Source organism: Theropithecus gelada, chromosome 7a, assembly GCF_003255815.1.
Source record: "Theropithecus gelada isolate Dixy chromosome 7a, Tgel_1.0, whole genome shotgun sequence".
Classification (NCBI taxonomy): domain Eukaryota; kingdom Metazoa; phylum Chordata; class Mammalia; order Primates; family Cercopithecidae; genus Theropithecus; species Theropithecus gelada.
The window spans coordinates 34,550,837-34,570,118 of record NC_037674.1 but is presented as its reverse complement, the minus strand read 5'-3'; the positions used below and the strand labels follow the sequence as shown (position 1 = coordinate 34,570,118).

The window sequence follows — 19,282 nt, the reverse complement described above, 5'->3', positions numbered from 1 at the left end:
CATTGACACAGTTGATCCCAACTCTCTTGGCCCCCATGAAGCCACATGCATCTTCTTGCTTCTCTGTGGGCCTCTCTGACTTTTCTATCTTGTTCTCTGTGTTTGCCATGTTTTTTGCACTTTACAGCTCTAAAGAGTTCAGGCATTAAATTTTGTAGGATAACCTCAGGCTGAGGCTACCCATTTCCTCGTGACCAGGCTGAGGTCATGTGTTCTAGGCTGGACTACCATAGAAACAATGCAGTGCTCTTGATCACCTGGTTCCATAGGCATCTGCTAAGTTTCTTCACATTAAATTCACTGTATTTTCTTCTAGGATGTGTATTTTGTGGGGATATATTCTGAGATTATGACAACATCCTGCTCCACATCAAACCTCCACCTACCAGCCTTAACATCCATTAATGACTCCTGGTCACTTGTATGATGGTTGCCAAATGGTGATGATCTATTTCCATCATTCCTTCTACATTTATTAGTTGGTATTCCACTGTGAGGAAGATCTTTCCCTTCTCTCCTATTTATTGATTGACTCATTTACTTTCTTATGGCAGTATGGAATTATGGCTTCCTATTTTATTCAAAGGATAATAATCCATTCTTATCATTACTTATTTTGATTTGGTCAGTGGGAACCCCTTCCAGCTCGCTCTTACATGCTTGACATATCCACACCAGTCACTGTACGTTTCCTTGCCTTTTGGCACAGTTATATGTTTCACGCCCAGCTTGAATTTTCCCTGCTGCAGCCCTGGCATTGGCCATTTCCCCGAACAGCCCTGGTTCCTTTTATTGAAGAATGGTATTCAGAGACCAGCATCTGGTGCTTTGTGTGTTTAGTGACACCGGTGTGCCGTTGCTTTGAGGCCCTCTTAGTGAACAATGCTAAGAAATATGTTTACTTATCGATTCTACGTTGATGGGTATTTGCATTATTTTCACTATAGCTATTTTATTTTCATTATATTTATTTTTAAGGTTTTAATTTTGGGCAAGTGATTCTAGTTTTGTATTTACAGAAGTCAGATAGTGGTTCATTTTTACATTAATAAATTGTGTCAATTTTGAAAAACTAAATAATGTATCAGTTGTTCTGTATAGGTAAAGGCAAATTCATCAGTATGCTGCCTTGAGAAAATGGAAGTCTAGAGTCTGTATAAAATGTAGCACGAAATAGCACAGGCCAGAACCGTTGGTGCATCCCCAAACCTGAACCCAAGGTCACTGTCTTGGATCTCTGCACTGCCTTCCAGCTCCACTCCCAGCTTCCCACCTCACAATCAAGCCCTATCATTTATTTATTTGTTTAATTTTTTTTTTTTTTTTTTTTTAAAGAGACAGGATCTCACTTTGTTACCCAGACTGGAGTGCAGTAGCTCGACAATAGCTCACTGCAGTCTCAACCTCCCAGACTCAAATGATCCTTCCACCTCAGCCTCCCAAGTAACTAAAAACAGAGGAGCACACTACCACACCCACCTAATTATTTTTAATTGTTTTTATTTTAAAATTTTTATTTTTATTTATCTATTTATTTTTGAGATGGAGTCTTGTTCTGTCACCCAGGCTGGAGTGCAGTGGTGCAGTCTCAGCTCACTGCAACCTCTGCCCCCCAGGTTCAAGTGATTCTCCTGACTCGGATCTCTTGAGCGGCTGGGGCTATAGGCATGTGCCACCACGCCTGGCTACTTTTTTTGTATTTTTAGTAGAGGCAGGGTTTCACCATGTCGGCCAGGCTGCTCTTGAACTCCTGACCTCAGGTGATCCACCCACCTTGGCCTCCCAAAGTGCTGGGCGTGAGCCACTGCACCCAGCCAATTGTTTTTATTTTTATTTGTTTTATTATTATTATTGTTTCTTTTGTGTTTTTTGGTTTTGTTTTTGTTCTTTTTAAGAAACGAGATCTTGCTGTTTGCTAAGGCTGGTTCTCCAACTCCCTTGGCCCCCCAAATTATTGAGATTATAGGTGTGAGCCGCTGTCTCCTCAAGTCCTGTTTACCCATGATTCCCTTCACATGTACCCCACAGAATTTTTGCCTCTTATGTATGGCTCAGGCTTCATCCCAACCCCTAACGTGTACAACACAAGTGCACATACACACACACAGCCCACCTGGCTAATTTGATTGTCTTTGTTGAGATGTAACTAGTTGTGACTTTGTTTAGGAATCTTCTCATCAGGGATAGCTGCCACCCACAAATCCCTGAAACCATACCCCCATCTCCACTGTGTTATTAATAGCCTTTGTATACTTGACTTCCCTGTGAGACAGTGAGTGACTTCTTCTCTGACAGGAGCCACATCTCATTCTAGCCTTCGGCTTAACACACTGGGGCAGGGGGGTTGTTAGACAATGCTTGTTGGGCAAACAAAAGTAGGCATCATTTTTGTTTTAAGTGTCTACCCTTTTTAAACCACAAACAAAAAGTTGGAAAAGTGACATTTCAGTTACATTGATTCAGCCAGTTACAAGGCAACACCAGTTCCTGTGGTACAGAAACAACCAGGAGAGAGATTTTGAGATCAGAAATGGGGGATGGGAGTGCATTGGTGAATCTTCCAACAGTGATAACAGCTGATCCTACTTATTTTATAGAATATCTCAAAAAATAAAAATAAAAAAGAACAACCGGGTGCGGTGGCTCACGCCTGTAATCCCAGCACTTTGGGAGGCTGAGGCGGGCTGATCACGAAGTCAGGCGATCGAGACCATCCTGGCTAAGAAGGTTAAACCCTGTCTCTACTAAAAATACAAAAAGTTAGCCGGACATGGTAGTGGGTGCCTGTAGTCCCAGCTACTCGGGAGGCTGAGGCAGGAGAATGGCGTGAACCTGGGAGGTGGAGCTTGCAATGAGCTGAGATCGTGCCACTGCACTCCAGCCTGAGTGACAGAGCAAGACTCCATCTCAAAAAAAATAAATAAATAAAAAGAAAAAAAGAAAAAGGAACTGAAATATTTTTACATTTGCTGAATAAGTTGAAGTGAATAGGAAATATTATTGACTTTTAAGTGAGGAATAACCTTTCTCAGAAAAATAATTATGGTCCTTGGATTATACCATTGTAAATGGCTTTTTTTCCGCAGAACATTCTTTCCATTTCGTTGATATTTTACCATATGTTTCCATTTCTATAGTTAGTACACAGACCCACAGACACACACAGACACACACTCTACAATACTTCCTATTTGAATTAATATTTCCTATAAAGTCTGTTATGACTTTGATTTAAAATTGCTTGGCTTAATCCCAGCTGGCTATACAAGAACTAGGGAGTTTGTTAGAAATTCCTATTCCTAGACCCTGTCCCTGGAGACTGGGATCCAGCAGGTCAGAAGACGGGCCCAGACATGGGCAATTAAAAAGTACTCTGACGATTCTGATAGACTGCCAGATGTGGGAACTACTGGCATATTTTCCTAATTTCTAGAGTATTTGTGTGTGTGTGCATGTCCATTTTAAAAGTCAATTAAATTAGGAAGAGCTGCCTGGAAGCATAAACAAAGCAAGTTGCCCTACAACAACTGCTGTGAGATGTAAAGTAAATAATTTGGGATTTATTATTTTGTCTGATACCTTCACTTTCTTTTAACTTGGGTTTTAGTCCCCAAGAAGAAGCAGTATTTTCTCATCCCAAATAGGCCAGTATAATTATGGTTGTATATACTGTAAGTTTCAAGTCATTCTGTAACATTCCATTATTGTACCATATTTTGACCAAATCAGCAGCTTCTGATCAATAAAAGTTCTTCTTAAGTGTCTGTAAATTGAAACCAAGTAATGAAAATTCCGATCAATGTTTAGTGAGAACTAATTATTTTAAGTCTTCTGGAAAAGATTACAGTTACTGAGAATGCAGATACCCTATTTTTGGAAATGGTATACTTATTTTAATGTATGAAAAGAGCTACTTTCCATTATTTTTACTTTCTTTTGTTTCCAACAAAAGAGACAAAATATTTCATGTCTGAATACAGTATTAACCAAAGACACAGTGGGGGGATTATTAGGATTACTTTACTTTTATTTTATAATTCTTTTTTAAATTTAATAAATTCCACTTTATATATATTATTTTATATTCTGATTCTAATAGGGTTTGCTCGTGCTCACCCTCTCTCTCTTTTCCAGCTTGTTCTAACGAAGCTTAAATGTGACAGTGTAAACTTAAGGAAAATATACATACTCATGGTGATATATAGGAAGTTGTATTATAATATAATGAAATTGATCAGTGGTGATTATCATTGTGAGGTGTGATCCCTCCCTTTTTCTCTGGAAAAGCTGTTTTAAAAACTCTGAAAGACACAAATCTCAAAAAATCTTTGAAAACAATTTTTTTTTTTTTTTTTTGGTGAGACAGAGTTTCACTCTTGTTGCCCAGGATGGAGTGCAATGGCACAATCTTGGCTCACTGCAACCTCTGCCTCCTGGGTTCAAGAAATTCTCCTGCCTTAGCCTCCTGAGTAGCTGGGCTTACAGGCACCTGCCACCACACCCAGCTAATTTTTGTATTTTTAGTAGAGACGGGGATTCACCATGTTGGCCAGGCTGGTCTCGAACTCCTGACCTCAAGTGATCTGTCCACCTTGGCCTCCCAAAGTGCTGGGATTACAGGCATGAGACACTGCACCCGGCCTAAAAATCTTAAAAAAAAAGTAAGCATTATGAGAAAGCACATCCAAAGAAAAAAGAGCCAGGCGCTGCGGCTCACGCCTGTAATCCCAGCACTTTGGGAGGCCAAGGCAGGCGGATCACCTGGGCTCAGGAGTTTGGGACCAGCCTGGCTAACATGGTGAAACCCTGTCTCTACTAAAAATTAAAAAATTAGCTAGGTGTGGGGTGCACACCTATAATCCCAGATACTTGGGAGGCCGGGGCAAGAGAATCATTTGAACCTGGGAGGTGGAGGTCTCAGTGAGCCGAGATTGTGCACTGCACTCCAGCCTGGGCGACAAAGTGAGACTCCGTTTCAAAAAAACACAAAAAACCATTCCTTTCTCAGCCTCCTAACAAGTCAGGAATATTTCTTTTTCCTTGTGGATTTGTTTTTGTCCATACGTTATTTTCACATAGTTGTAAACTTGTTATAAATATAGTTTATAGGTATTTCACATTACCACTTAACTTTAGCTGCATTATCTTTATGTTGCTACATAGTCTTCGTAAGTATTTCAAATGACTGCAGTATTATATTGGGTGGTTGTACCATTGTAATCTTGAACTTTCCAATATTCTTGAATGTTTACATTGTTTACAACTTATAAAATGGAGTTTCATTGTTGCCAAAATGTGTAATTCAAATGAGAGAGTGCATGTATTGACCCTGGATCTAGTAAATACATCATCTGAGTATGTCAACCATTTGAAATATAATTTCCCCATGGAGATGAATTTGCCAGACCTACTTACTGACTGTGAGTAAGCATGTCCTCTGGAAGCAGTGTGACAGCTTGTCCCAGGCTTGCTGGTTTTCTACTTGCTACTGTAGCTTATGAAATTTCAGTTTGGTTTTCTTCTTCATGTGACCATGAAGCCTGGAGCATAGCCCTAGGATGGTGAGTGAATTGCATAGATGGGTTCAGACTTTTGAAGGTCATGAGCTCTGAACAGAGGATGGTTCCCACCTCCCCATAATTTCTTTAAAACCATATTATTAGTTCAAGGAAATTCAGCGAAGTTCTGAGTTTTGCTATATGGCCAGCTCATTTCTTTGTTCGTTTGTTTTGTTTTGTTTTGAAATGTAAAATTATTTCAAATTTCAGTTTCCTTTTGGGAATGGGAGGGTCGCCTTGCTTGGTTTTTCCCTAAGCAAATGTTTTCTCTTTTATTGGGTAATTCAGCAATTGATAACAATTGATTTGGGCTGGATATTCACAGAACATTTGCCCTGCACCCTAAAATTTTTTATTGCAAAGAGCAAACAAAACTATTGTCCTATGAACTTGTAACAGCCTGAATTTTTCATATTAACTCCCGTCATCATTTTATATGACATGGGGTGCTTTAACTCTATCCTGGTAACACAAAGGGTACCAACAGAAAGATGAAAAATCTGACTGACTTAAGCATGTTTTGAATTGAGGTCATTATCAATTCAGGGGGATTTTGAAGGAAGAATGGGAATTTTGAAGAGCAGACTGTATATTATTAACAAAGGCTCTCCCCGTGCAGGAAGGCTACCCAGCGGAAGGTGGCCTTTGTTACTCAGGATGTGTAATATTGCTTCAAGGTTTAATTTTAGAACTTCCAAAATAAGGAAGCTTGCATCAGTTCAAGGCACATGGTTTGAAACCTCAGAGTGCCCACTTTTTCTTTTCTGTTTTTAAATTACAAAAATAGCATATGCATTACAAAATGTTTGAAAACTAATGAATTAAAACAAGTTTCTCATAGTCTCTGCCTTGACCAAAGCCTTTGTTAACCTTTTGTGGTAGTTCCAGTCTTTTTTTCTTAGGTACTTTAGAAAAAAAATTTGTAATCATGTTTTATATATAACTTGAATGACTTATTTCACTTACCGTGATTTCATATGCTTGTTTCCTGTGTTTACAGTCTTCATGTCAGTTGTAATTTATGCAGAATTCCACCCTTGTGATACTCCATAATTTTCCTGATCATATCCCCCATTATTGGGCATGTAAAATCCTTAATGGTCAGTGGTGTGCACAGTGGTAATTATCCACACCATGTTAATCCGACTCACATGGGCGACTTAATCCTGCTGTAACTTGCCTTTCTCTACTGGTATTGCACTTAAAAAAAAAAAAAAAAAAAAAAGGATTCTTTTCTGTCTGTTTTGTCTTTGTCTGTTTTGTGTGATGGAGGGGGACAAGGAAGGGAGCTGGTTGTAATCCACTTCTCAGGTGGGTACTTTGTCTCTTTTTCTTTAGTGGTGAAAGTGGTGCTGGAAAAACAGTGGCTGCCAAATATATCATGAGCTACATCTCCAGAGTGTCTGGAGGAGGCCCCAAAGTCCAGGTGAGTGGGCAGTGGCCCATTATGATACCTTATGCTGTGGGAAATGTAAGAGGCTCCATTTGCTGTTAGAAAAGAATTTTTCTTCCACAGAAAAGACACTGGTTCTTCTATAACTGTGAAACTTGAAATCTGGAATGGAAAGGAATAGCGCGCGTGCACGTGTGTGTGTGTGTGTGTATGTGTGTGTGTGTATGTATATATATTTTTGAGACTAGAGTCTCGCTCTGTTGCCCAGGCTGGAGTGGTGCAGTGGCGCGATCTCACCTCACCACAACCTCTGCCTCCCGGGTTCAAGCGATTCTCCTGCCTCAGCCTCCTGAGTAGCTGAAATTACAGGCGTGCCCCACCACGCCCAGCTAATTTTTGTATTTTTAGTAGAGATGGGGTTTCACTATGTTGGCCAGTCTGGTTTCAAACTCCTGACCTCATGATCTGCCCGCCTCAGACTCCCAAAGTGCTGGGATTAAGGAATAGCATATTTTAAGGTAGAAGTGCCTAATATATAATGAACTCCTACAAATCAATAAAAAGTTCAGCAAGCCAAAAGGAAAATAAACAAAGGACATGGAAGACAACTCATAGAAAAGGAAAGATAAATTACTCACAAAACATGAAAGTATGTTCACCATCATGATAACAAGAAAAATACAAATAAAAACTACATTAGAAAACTATTTTTTGCCTATCAGATTGGCCAAAATCTTACCATGTTTTAAACACTTGATTGATAGGAAGTAGGGACGCAGTTGTTTTCATACATTGCTGGTAGGAGATGAACTAGTACATTTTAATGAAGGACATTTCAGCAAAATCTATTAAAATTACACATATTTGACATTCAATGCAGCAGTTCTGAAAAGAATTTATTCTTTAGAGATGCTGAAATGTATACACAATAATACATGTATAAAGTTATTTCTGGCGATTTTGGTAATGCAAAAGACTGGAAATAACTTAAGTGTTCATCACTAGGCAACTGGTGAAATAATTTGTGGTTCATTATATAATAGAATATTATACACCAATAAAACTGAGGCTTCATGTACTGATAGACAATGGTCTCTAACATATATCATTAATTACAAAAGGCAAGGTTCAGAATATTGTGTGTAATATATGCTGCCATTTGAGGGATCAAAAGAGAGTGTATATTTCTATTTGTTTGGATATGTGTCACATATCCCTCGAAGTATACACAAGAAACTGTCAACAACAGTTGTCTTGAGGGAGGGAAGCTGGGGGATTGGGAGAAGGGCCTACCCTTCCTGTATACCCTTTAGAAACTTGCATGGTTTGAATTATGTGAACCACTTACCAATTCAAGAAACTTATAAAAATTTTAAAGGACATAGACAGAGAAAGGGGAAAAAGAGAAGGAAAAAAGAGAGATTAAAGAGTGTAAAGGAAATGTTAGGAAAGAGAAAAGATCCAGAGAATGAGGGCACTCAAGAGGTGAAAATTAAAATCAGCATTGGCAGGAATGAGTAGAGCCTGCTCCTCAGAGCCATGGATGATGGTGATGGAGAGCTGAGGTCCGTAAGGGGCAGCCCAAGCTTGGCGCTCATCACCACTATGCACCACTGGTGACAGAATTCATTCCAAAGATTAGTTTTTAAAATCAGAACTGTTTAATGTTATTGCTGTGGTCGGCTGTAGACTTTTAAAAGACACACAAAATTCTCTTTATTGTGGTTCTTTTTTTTTTTTTTTTGAGATGGGGTCTCACTCTGTCATCCAGGCTGAAGTGCAGTGGGGCGATCTCGGCTCACTGCAGCCTCCTGCTCCTGGGCTTATGCAATCCTTCCACCTCAACCTCCCAAGTAGCTGGGACCACAGGTGTGTACCACCATGCCTGGCTAATTTTTTTTATTTTTGGTAGGGACAGGGTTTCACCACGTTGCCCAGGCTGGTCTCAAACCCCTGAGCTCAAGCGATTCACCCACCTGGGCCTCCCAAAGTGCTGGGATTATAGGCGTAAGCCACCATGTCTGGCCCCTATCTATTAATTAAATAGTGTTCTATCATGTACTGGTAGATCAGAAAGCTTAAGGCAGAGCCAAATAGTCCTCCTTTGAGTTTGTGGATCGACTCTTTCTATCTTTTGTTTGCTGGCCAGACGTGCCTATACCATTTAACAACAGCTTCTCTCAGGGAGAGAACCAAAGACTGAATCTTCTCTATCTCTTCCCTTCTTTACTTACAGACTTTAAAACTGAGAATATTTATGCATCCATCCATCCATCCATCCATCCATCCCATCCATCCATATCTGTTCATCAGCGATCAGTGATGTCCTACAGAATTTTGTGGCATGTAGTGAGCATATCAGGGAAAAGAGAAAGAGCAAACTAAGGTTGCAGAGTGAAGGGTTCTTAAAGTGGCCTCTTTCTCTGAATGAAAGGAAGATGGAGAGCAGCTCTGTCCAGTGGAAAGATGAAGCAAGCCGTATGTGTAATTCTAAATTTTCTAGTAGCCATATTAAAAGAAGTAGAAAGAGAAAAAGGAAATTACTTTTTAAAATAATATTATTTAACCCAATATGTAAAAAAAGATTGTATTATATAATCAATATAACAAAATTAATGAGATATTTTATTTTTTTGGTAGTAAGTCTTTGAAATACAGTGTGTATTCTATAGTTACATCTCAGTTAGGGTAGTTTATGGCTTGCATATTGGACAGTAAGGGCAGCTCTAGAACCTGGGTTCATGTGGTTCAGTCCACTTGCCTTTCTCTATTCCTGTGATTGTACTTGCTTTTCTCTATTCCTGTGATTGTACTTGCTTTTCTCTATTCCTGTGATTGTACTTGCTTTTCTATATTCCTGTGATTGTACTTGCTTTTCTCTATTCCTGTGATTGTACTTGCTTTCTCAATTCCTGTGATTATACTTGCTTTTCTCTATTCCTGTGATTGCACTTGCTTTTCTCTGTTCCTGTGATTGTACTTGCTTTTCTCTATTCCTGTGATTGTACTTGCTTTTCTCTATTCCTGTGATTGCACTTGCTTTTCTCTATTCCTGTGATTGTACTGGATCCTGAGAGGGTTGACATGGAGACAAGAATCCAGGGTGCTGTTTTACAGATGGTCTGCTCTTTTTTTTTTTTTTTTTTTTTAAGACAAAGTCTTGCTCTGTCACCAGGCTGGAGTGTAGTGGTGCAATCTCAGCTCACTGCAACCTCTGTCTCCTGGGTTCAAGCGATTCTCCTGCCTCAGCCTCCTGAGTAGCTGGGACTACAGGCATGTGCCACTACGCCCAGCTAATTTTTGTATTTTTAGTAGAGATGGGGTTTCACTATGTTGGCCAGGATGGTCTTGATCTCTTGACCTCATGATCCGCCCGCCTTGGCTTCCCAAAGTGCTGGGATTACAGGCGTGAGCCACCGTGCCCGGCTGATGAGCTGCTCTTTTACCTTGGTTTGCTCTTTCTCTTTTCCCTAATATGCCTGCCGCATGCCACAGAATTCTGTTGGACATCCCTGATTGTTGATGAATACATATAGATGGATGGATGGATGGATGGATATATAAAGATTCTCATTTTTAAAGTCTGTAATTTAAAAAGGGAAAAGATAGAAGAAGATTCTGTCTTTTGTTCTCTTCCTGAGAGAAGCTGAGTGTTGTTAAATGGTATAGGCATGTGTGGCCGGCGAAAAAAAAAGATAGAGTTAATGAAGATCCACAAACTCAAAATTGATTGTACAAAGAAAAGCAGAGTTTTATAAATCCATGAGTTTTTAAAAGAGAGTTGAAAGTGTGTTTCTAGGCTTTGAAACTGACCCATGAAAGGACCACCCCCAGAATTGCCGTTGGTGCCATTGCTAAGGATGATTCCCCAGTCACAGTGAAAGCCCAGTTCTCATTTCTCATGGCAGTTTCTCTCCTGAAGGTTCAGGAGGGTGCCAGAAGAACACTTTGGCTGTTACATAGTCAGTCAGTAGTTAGTGCATTAATTTACTCCTCTTTGCTACACCCCTACGACCTGGTAGCCAGACTGCAGACAGTTAATGTTGATTTTCCTCTTCCTGTTTTCCTATGAGGACAATGATACAGAGCCCTTGGCTTGGAATTAGTCAGTAGCTAAAGAGCACAAGCCAGAAGACTTGTTATTTCTGGAACATGTTTAACCATAGCATGTGAATAATTAGAAGTACAAGGAATGACTCACTTGTTGAAAGACTTCTCCAACATCAAATTCTATCTCTTGAGCTGTCTCATGTCTATGGTGTGTTTTGCACACTTTTGCACAGAACTGGGATGTTTGAAAAACAAATCCTTCCCCCCTAGTAGGCCAGGACTTGTTCCACACAATCCACTGTTGACCCTTGCTGCCCAAAGTGTGTATCAATGCTGGCAAAACCAGCAACACCAGGGAGCTGGCTACAAGTGCAGATTCTTGGGTCCTACCCCAACCTTACTAAGTCCACATCTGCATTTTGACAAGATCCCCAGGTGATTCATGAATATTAAAGTTTGAGAAATACCAGGCTGTATTTCCATAACCTTGTTTGCGGGGGAGAAGTGGGTTAATTTTCCTTAAGATAACTTGCAGTGAAGCAGGTGGAGGTGGGATGAGATGGGTGGGTAGACTAGTTGGGAAGGGGTAGTGAGAAGAAAGACCCTGGCCAGAACAGCAAGGAGACACCCCTTCATGTACCACTTCACTTTTTTTCCTGCTGTGATACCTGGCACTCCCAGAAGTGCAAGGTGAAGCTGCAGCAATCAATTTGGAAACCCAAGCTGAGAACGTTTGTGTGAATAGTTGCTGATTCACAGTGGCACCCTGGCTCCTGGGGATCCTGTATCAAGCCATGAGAACTGGAAGACCCAAATACACAAACAGGTTGAGGTCTGTCATGGTGAAAGAATAAATCCCCCAGAAACCCCGCCAGTGACACATGGATGTGGGGCCCCTCGCCTTAATGCATTCAGAAGCCAGCTCCTTAGAGAAAGTTTGGCATACTGTGTGGTAGGTGTTCACACCTTCCTAATCTCCAGTCTGTTTGCTGGGACAGCACGTGAAGGACATTATCCTACAGTCCAACCCACTGCTGGAGGCCTTCGGGAACGCCAAGACCGTCCGGAACAACAACTCCAGCCGATTTGTAAGTCTCTTCCCTGTTTCAGACAGTGTCACTTGATTGATAATGCTGATGTTTCTGACTGAAGTCCAGTATCCCACGGGAAATGGGAGCTTTTCACATGCCATCAGGAGGCCACCTCTTCAATCTTTCCTTCCTTTTCTATAGCAGCATGCCACCAAGCTGCAGTTTACCCTTTTTTGTGCCCCGGGGATACAAACAAGATAATTTTGAAAATCATTTTCCACATCAGTTGCCTTCGTAAGGAAAATAAATGATGAAAGTGGCAGCTTTGGCCTTGGAGGAGTTGTCTTTATGCCCTGGAGAAAAGACTTGCTTTCCTAGACCAAGAAATAACTAGAGTAGATGGGTATCCCAGGTATCAACCACTGGCAGTGGTTTTGCCTCTTAGAACTTGGTCCATAGACTCTGAAGGGTGCAGAGAGTTGGACTGATCTGGCACCTTAGAGACAAACTTCCTCCTCTCTGTCCCTCAGAGCGAGCTGCCTGCCCACCCCAGCCCTCTGGCTTTGTGCATCTGTCTTATGCCCTACTCATATAACCTAACGACATCCCAAAGTGACTGGACCTGGCCTCACAGGTTGCCTCTTAACTGGCTTACCTAACTGGTAATGAAAATATCAACCAAATGCATTGTTGTGAAGGCTTCTTTAGTCATGTTTCTGTCTGAGTGTCTCCCGAGGGGGTAAATAGGAAAGCTGGCAAGGCTGAATATGAGTATGTTCCCCTTAACAAAAGCCACATTTACAGAGAAACAAATGTTTACCCAGTAACCTTGATTTATATAGATTTTGCATCTTATTTCAACCATAGATCATGTCTGGCACTAAAGCATTCACGGAGCCATCTGTGAGGCTGATTCTGGAACATTTTAAAATAAATAAGTGGGAATTCTGGAGAAAAACAATTTTCTTTTCCACTGTCTATTTTGGAAAGAAGCTTCTATTTCCAAGAGAATTTTTACTATGTGCTCATATAATAATTGTCAAGTTCCCTGGTGGGTTCTCTCTGTTAGACTTGCCCTTACTTTCTTTGCTTTCCAATATTATTCAAACTACTCATTTGTTTGTCTCTCATATTTGGGCCCAATGCCTGAGTTGTGTTATCTTGAAGTTTTCCGGATAATAAAATAGGAAAGAAGAATTAAACAAATTTTCCACTTGAACTTTTTTCTTAATTTTCAATCTAAATCTTGTAAAAATGGACTTGACCAAATTTAACTCTTTATTTGCCTTTTCCCCTGTCTTGGATTCCTTGGAGACCAGAAAAAAATAATTAAATTGATACTTTCATTGATTTTTGCAATATAAATTGTTCATTATATTTGGAGGATACATCAATTTCTGTAAATAACAAAAACACTCAACATTTATTATTTTCCTAATTGCAAAATTTTATACAGTCCTGATGGAAAGATGGGGAGAGACAATTCAGACACACACTGACACACTCACCTACACACACACACTCTCTCTCTCTCTCTCTCTCTCTGTCTCCCACTATTCACCATCATGGATGAGAGAAATGTAAATGAAAACCACATATCATTTTCTGTCTCTCACATGGGCAAACATTAAGTTGATTGATAATAATCAAGAAAACATGCTATTGGTTGAGAACTGATACATTCTTCCAGGAGAGTGATGGGGCAATTGTTATTAAAATTTTAGTCGTTCATTATCTTTGCCCAACAATACTTTTAGAATAAATTACATAAGTTTCCTGCTTAAATAACTACTTATTTTAAAAGATATTCAGAATATGTTGTTAAATTAAAAAAACAGATTACAGAACAATATTTACTATATGTTCCTTTTTTTTTTTAAATGTGCACGTGATATGAAATGTAACTAAGAGATATATAAATCCAAGTTTGACATCTGACAGTGATTATTTAGCAAGAGAATGAAGAAGTGGCATCAGGGTAGAATTATGAGTAATTTCACTTTTAAAAGTGCACAGGTATTATGAAGCATAAGAATGTATATATTTAACACTTATAAATCTTTTCAAGTTAAAGAATGTATTATGAAATATTTCAAACACGATTTAAAAATAATACAATGAACATCTATGTATCCGGCACCCAACATAGGAAATAAATCATTACCAAGGGTTGAGTTGAAACTTCTTTTCGTTTCATTATCAAAATGCAAATGCAACATTCTATTCCCTTTATACAATTTCCTGCCTTCCCCCCAAGGCTGCTATACAGCAGTCCTATAAATATGTTAACCTTTTGTTAGAAAGGTTAACTTTTATGTGATAATTATGAGCCATGCATATGCATTTTATTTTATTACAGCAGTGGTTCTCAACCTTGACCACACATAAAAATCAGCTGGGGACTTTTTGAAAACCACGCAGCTCTGGGCCCTGGTTCTAGAGAGTCTGATGTGCGTGGCCTGGACTGTGACAGCATGTTGGAAAGGCTCCCCAGGTGTTTCTAAGGGGCAGCCAAGGTTGAGCACCGCTGCTAAGGAGGACTTGGGAGCTTGCCCGTCCAACACCTGCCTTTCCTGGGTCAGATGTTCTGTTTGGTTTCATTTTCCCTCAACTGATGAGGAATGGGGGACAGGCACTGAATTATTCCCTCTATCACATGCTAAAAGGAAAGCGTGGTGAAGGCGGCCACCAAAGAAAGCACGGGAGCTCCTGTTCAGCAAGCTTTGCTCAGGTGCCACTGACGTTCCGCAGAGCCATGGCTACTGGTTCTCTGCCTGGTGCTGCTGGGTGTTTTTGTTTTTTGCCGGGAGGAAGAAGGTCATCAGATTAAGACACGTAGACAGTCAGAAGCTGGCCGCCTTTGGTGGTCTCTCTTGACACCTAGAATAATTAAGAACAGGAACACAGCATGTACTCACACATCTGCAGTGTGCACAGTACTTTTCTTGCCCTTAATGAGTTTACAGCTCCAGTCACAGACATAAAACCCAGCTGAATTCATTCCTGAAATGGGTGGATTTAGTGAGCGTACACATTTTTATGTTATTACATGTGAATGTGGTGAGGCTGGGCATCTTCTCCAGTCTGGCCATAGACCACATGGCTCCCTCTTTTCCTTTATTTGTATTTACTCTTCTGGCCTCTGAGGGTGCTTAAGTTTCTGAGGACAGGAGAGAAATTAAGTTCTAGTGAGAAAAAAAGAACAATTTAAATATATATATTATATATAATAATTGTTATAATTATATATAATATATAATTGTTATAATAATTATATAATTTTTATTCATTTTATTTTGTTTTTTTGTACAGAGTCTTGCTTTGTGGCTCAGGCTGGAGTTCAGTGGCATGATCTCGGCTCACTGCATCCTCCACCTCCCAGGTTCAAGCGATTCTCCTACCTCACTGGTACTGCAGGCACCTGCCACCATGCCCAGCTAATTTTTTGTATTTTTAGCAGAGATGGGGTTTCACCATGTTGGCCAGGCGGGTCTCGAACTGCTGACCTCCAGTGATCCACCTGCCTCGGCCTCCCAAAGTGCTGGGATTACAGGCGTGAGCCACCGTGCCTGGCTATATATAATTAAAATAACAACCTAGATACCTTTTCAACTGCAGTCTAGGTTTTTATTCTCCTTTGTTCCCTATTAGCAGTCATTTAAAGAGGAATTTTCGTAACAATGACAGTGACAAAAATCCCTAGGCCCATGAGTAGCTGGAAAGAACTTTACTTTTTATAAAGTGTTTTCATTTTGGATAAACATTTTAGATGTTCCATAGGTAAGAGGGATTGAGTGTTTTTGCTCAAAGCCGTGAGATGAAGTCTGACAGAGCAAGAGTGCTCTTCCTCTGAAAGGGTGCCATGCCATTTTTCTGCCTCCTTTTTTACACCTTCTGGTTGAGGAGGCGGGCACCTACTGGGGGAAAGGAGCAAGGAATAGAGCATATCCTTATTTAGTCATGCTGGAATGATAGGTGCTCGCTCATAACAGAATCGTGTGGCTGGACAAAAGCACGGGTTATTGTCTGATTGAAAACTGTAAGGAAGTCTAGACTCAAATTAGGAGTAATTCAGAATGTGTCTTTTATTAATGAATTTCCTTGAATTCTATACTGTATTCAAAGCCTGTTTGGGACATCATGTTTTGTTCACCAACCACTGAAGGAAATCCCTAACTTTCTTGCAGGGAAAATACTTTGAAATCCAGTTCAGTCCAGGTGGGGAACCAGATGGTGGAAAGATCTCCAACTTCCTTCTGGAAAAATCTAGGGTGGTGATGAGGAACCCAGGAGAGCGGAGTTTTCACATATTTTACCAGGTTTTCCTTTCTACTTTTTTCCTGCCCACTTCCTGTCCCTTCTCTACGTTAAAATATTTCTCAGACTTCAGGCATAGAGTGTAGTCTGGCAAGCCAGGGAGGACTGATTATGGTACCATGTGCAAGTCAATGTGCAGAATTGTGAGAATGCCCCTGCCCTCAAGGAGAATGAGTTCTAATTGGAGTGATAAGACAACAATTCCCCCAAAGCTAAATCATCAAGGAAGTATTGACGTAACTTCAAAACAAAATGAGGAGTGTTGGAGTCTTTGCCAAAGGAATTCATGTGGGCAGGTTTGGCCGGATAGTAGGAGAGGTATGAAGGAGGTAGAACCCGGATGGAGAGTGGAGGGGATTGATCAGGAAAGACGGGTGTCCTGCGCTAAAGCAGTGGAGGTGGGAGAGGGAAAGTCAGTCAGGGAGCCCGGCCTCAGCCTGTGTGCAGGGCAGGCATCTCCAGCACGTGAGCTGTGGGAGGGAAGATTTGAGATAGGTTTTGGATCTTCAATGCCAAGTTGAAAAGTTTCCACCTAGACCCTCAGAAGTCGTGGAGAGTTTGGGGCCAGAGCAGTGTGCAGGGTGCTTTTTGGTTATGTTACAGGCCTCAGCAGTCATCTGAGTCGGCTACTTTTATTTTATTTATTTTTTTTATTTGTGACAGGGTCTTGCTCTGTCGCCCAGGCTAGAGTGCAGTGGCACAATCTTGGCTCACTGCAACCTCTGCATCCTGGGCTCAAATGATCTTCCTGCCTCAGCCTCCCAAGTAGCTGGGCCTGTAGGCACATGGCGCCACACCTGGCTGATTTTTGCATTTTTCATAGAGGTGGGGTTTCACCACATTACGCAGGCTGGCCTCTACCTCTCGGACTCAAGTGACCCACCCACCTCAGCCTCCCAAACTGCTGGGATTACAGGCGTGAGCCACTGTGCCTGGCTCTGATTCAGCTACTTTTGTAAAAGTTTTTAAGTACTTAAAAAATACAATGATGTTAATAACCAAATTTTTTATGTTCTATTTAGTTATTAGTATTTTATATTGAAGATCCACATTAGACTTTCTTCGAAGAAAGGCCTGGTCACTGTTTTTTGTTTTGTTTTGTTTCATGTTTAGTTTGCGGATCCCTGTATTAGAAGGGCATTAAACTGTGTAATAGCTCACATTCAGTCTTTTCAGTTACACACATATCTTAGGTGATGCCAAATAATTCTTTTAGTTGGTATCTGTTGATTGAAAAAGTATAATAAATGTCTAAAACTTCTGTGAATTCAGTCATTTTTAAAATCGTATTAAAGCAACATGTATAGATAAGTGAAAAAAATTATATATTTCACAGAAATAATACTGAGTGCTAGATGGAAGTGTATAATGGATGCCAGGACTTCTTTAAATAAATGCAAACCCTAACCCTTCCCCAGGAGTCCTCTGCCCTTAGGTCAGAAAGCACCGGAATAGAGGCTGGGAACTGGTGGGCTCAGGGCTTCAGGAGTCTGACATGAAAGTAATTCTTGGCGGGGCATGGTGGCTCACGCCTGTAATCCCAGCACTTTGGGAGGCCGAGGCCGGTGGATCACAAGGTCAGGAGATCCAGACCATCCTGGCTAACACGGTGAAACCCCGTCTCTACTAAAAATACAAAAAATTAGCTGGGCGTGGTGACAGGCGTCTGTAGTCCCAGCTACTCAGGAGGCTGAGGCAGGAGAATGGCGTGAACCCGGGAGGAGGAGCTTGCAGTGAGCCGAGATGGCACCACTGCACTCCAGCCTGAGCGACTGAGCGAGACTCCGTCTCAAAAAAAAAAAAGAAGGCAAAGAGTAGCGTGTTTGTAGCTAGAAGAGAGTTAGAGAAGATAGATTTGAAGATGCAAGTTAGAGGGAATCTACAGTATATGGGTGGGGAGAGGACTGAAAATAGAAGAAAAAAAGGAAGGGGTGGGACCAAAAGGTGAACGTTCAGGAGACAGGGCAGGAAACGAAGGAAGCCTGATGTCATGGGGTGACCTAGAGCTTCTCAGTAATGGAGATGAGGCCCCCCGTGTGGGGAGGGGAGCCAGGACGGCGTTGTGCAACTTGACGAAGGTGGGAAGCATGGATGGGAGCTGTCCCTATTTTTCTAAATATTATTGGGTTAGAGCCAGGGTGTGCTGGAGCTGGTTCGCATGGGCGATGCACATCTCTTCCCTCTTCCTTCTGTGACATTTCTTTGGTAGTTGAAATCAGTCAGAGTGGGAGTATTTATACCATGAATATTGACAAACACTATAAATCAATTTTTTTCCTCAAGGGTTAAACATTTTCCCGCACACCACTGGTTAAAGCCCAGTAAGAGGGTCTTGCCCAGGCCTAAGGCAGACATCAGAGTTTGAACAAAAAGCCAAGGAGTTGAGCGTGGTGACTCATACCTGTAATCCCAGCGCTTTGGGAGGCTGAGGTGGGAGAATTGCTTGAGCTCAGGAATTTGAAACCAACCTGGGCAACAGAGTGAGACTCTGTCTCTACAAAAAGTTAAAAAATTAACTGGACGTGGTGGTACATGCCTTTAGTCCCAGCTACTTAGGAGGCTAAAGTGGGAGAATTGCTTGAGCCTGGGAGATCAAGGCTGTCATGAGCCAAGATTGTGCCACTACACTCCACCTTGGGTGACAGAGCAAGACCCTGTCTATAAAAAACAAGAAAAGCCAAGGGATAGTCATTGGTCAGGAGGTTTCAGAATAGCAGAGAGCGAGAAGCTGCATGGCAGTTTTTTAACATGCACCCTGCAGTGAGAAGCATGGAAAAGCCAGCTCCACTTGAAAAAGCTGTAGCAAGTTGGGCAGGAGCTAAGTAATGAAAATCTGTTTTGCTTTCCACTCTGCCAAGGGTGGCAGTCGAGTTCCTTTCAGTGGACCAGGGAAAATCCTCAGCTCTTGCAGGTCTTTCCAGAGTTAGGAATCA

At 41.1% G+C, this 19,282-nt stretch overlaps 1 protein-coding gene across 1 annotated transcript in view; it reads left to right on the top strand.

Moving 5' to 3' along the window:
• Positions 1-19,282, top strand: part of MYO1E (myosin IE) — a 240,180-nt gene that overhangs the window by 129,713 nt on the left and 91,185 nt on the right. Inside the window, exons 5-7 of the mRNA XM_025389516.1 lie at positions 6,897-6,984; positions 12,000-12,089; positions 16,220-16,351. Of these exons, the coding sequence (XP_025245301.1) occupies positions 6,897-6,984; positions 12,000-12,089; positions 16,220-16,351 (310 nt within the window). The remainder of the gene's footprint in view (positions 1-6,896; positions 6,985-11,999; positions 12,090-16,219; positions 16,352-19,282) is intronic.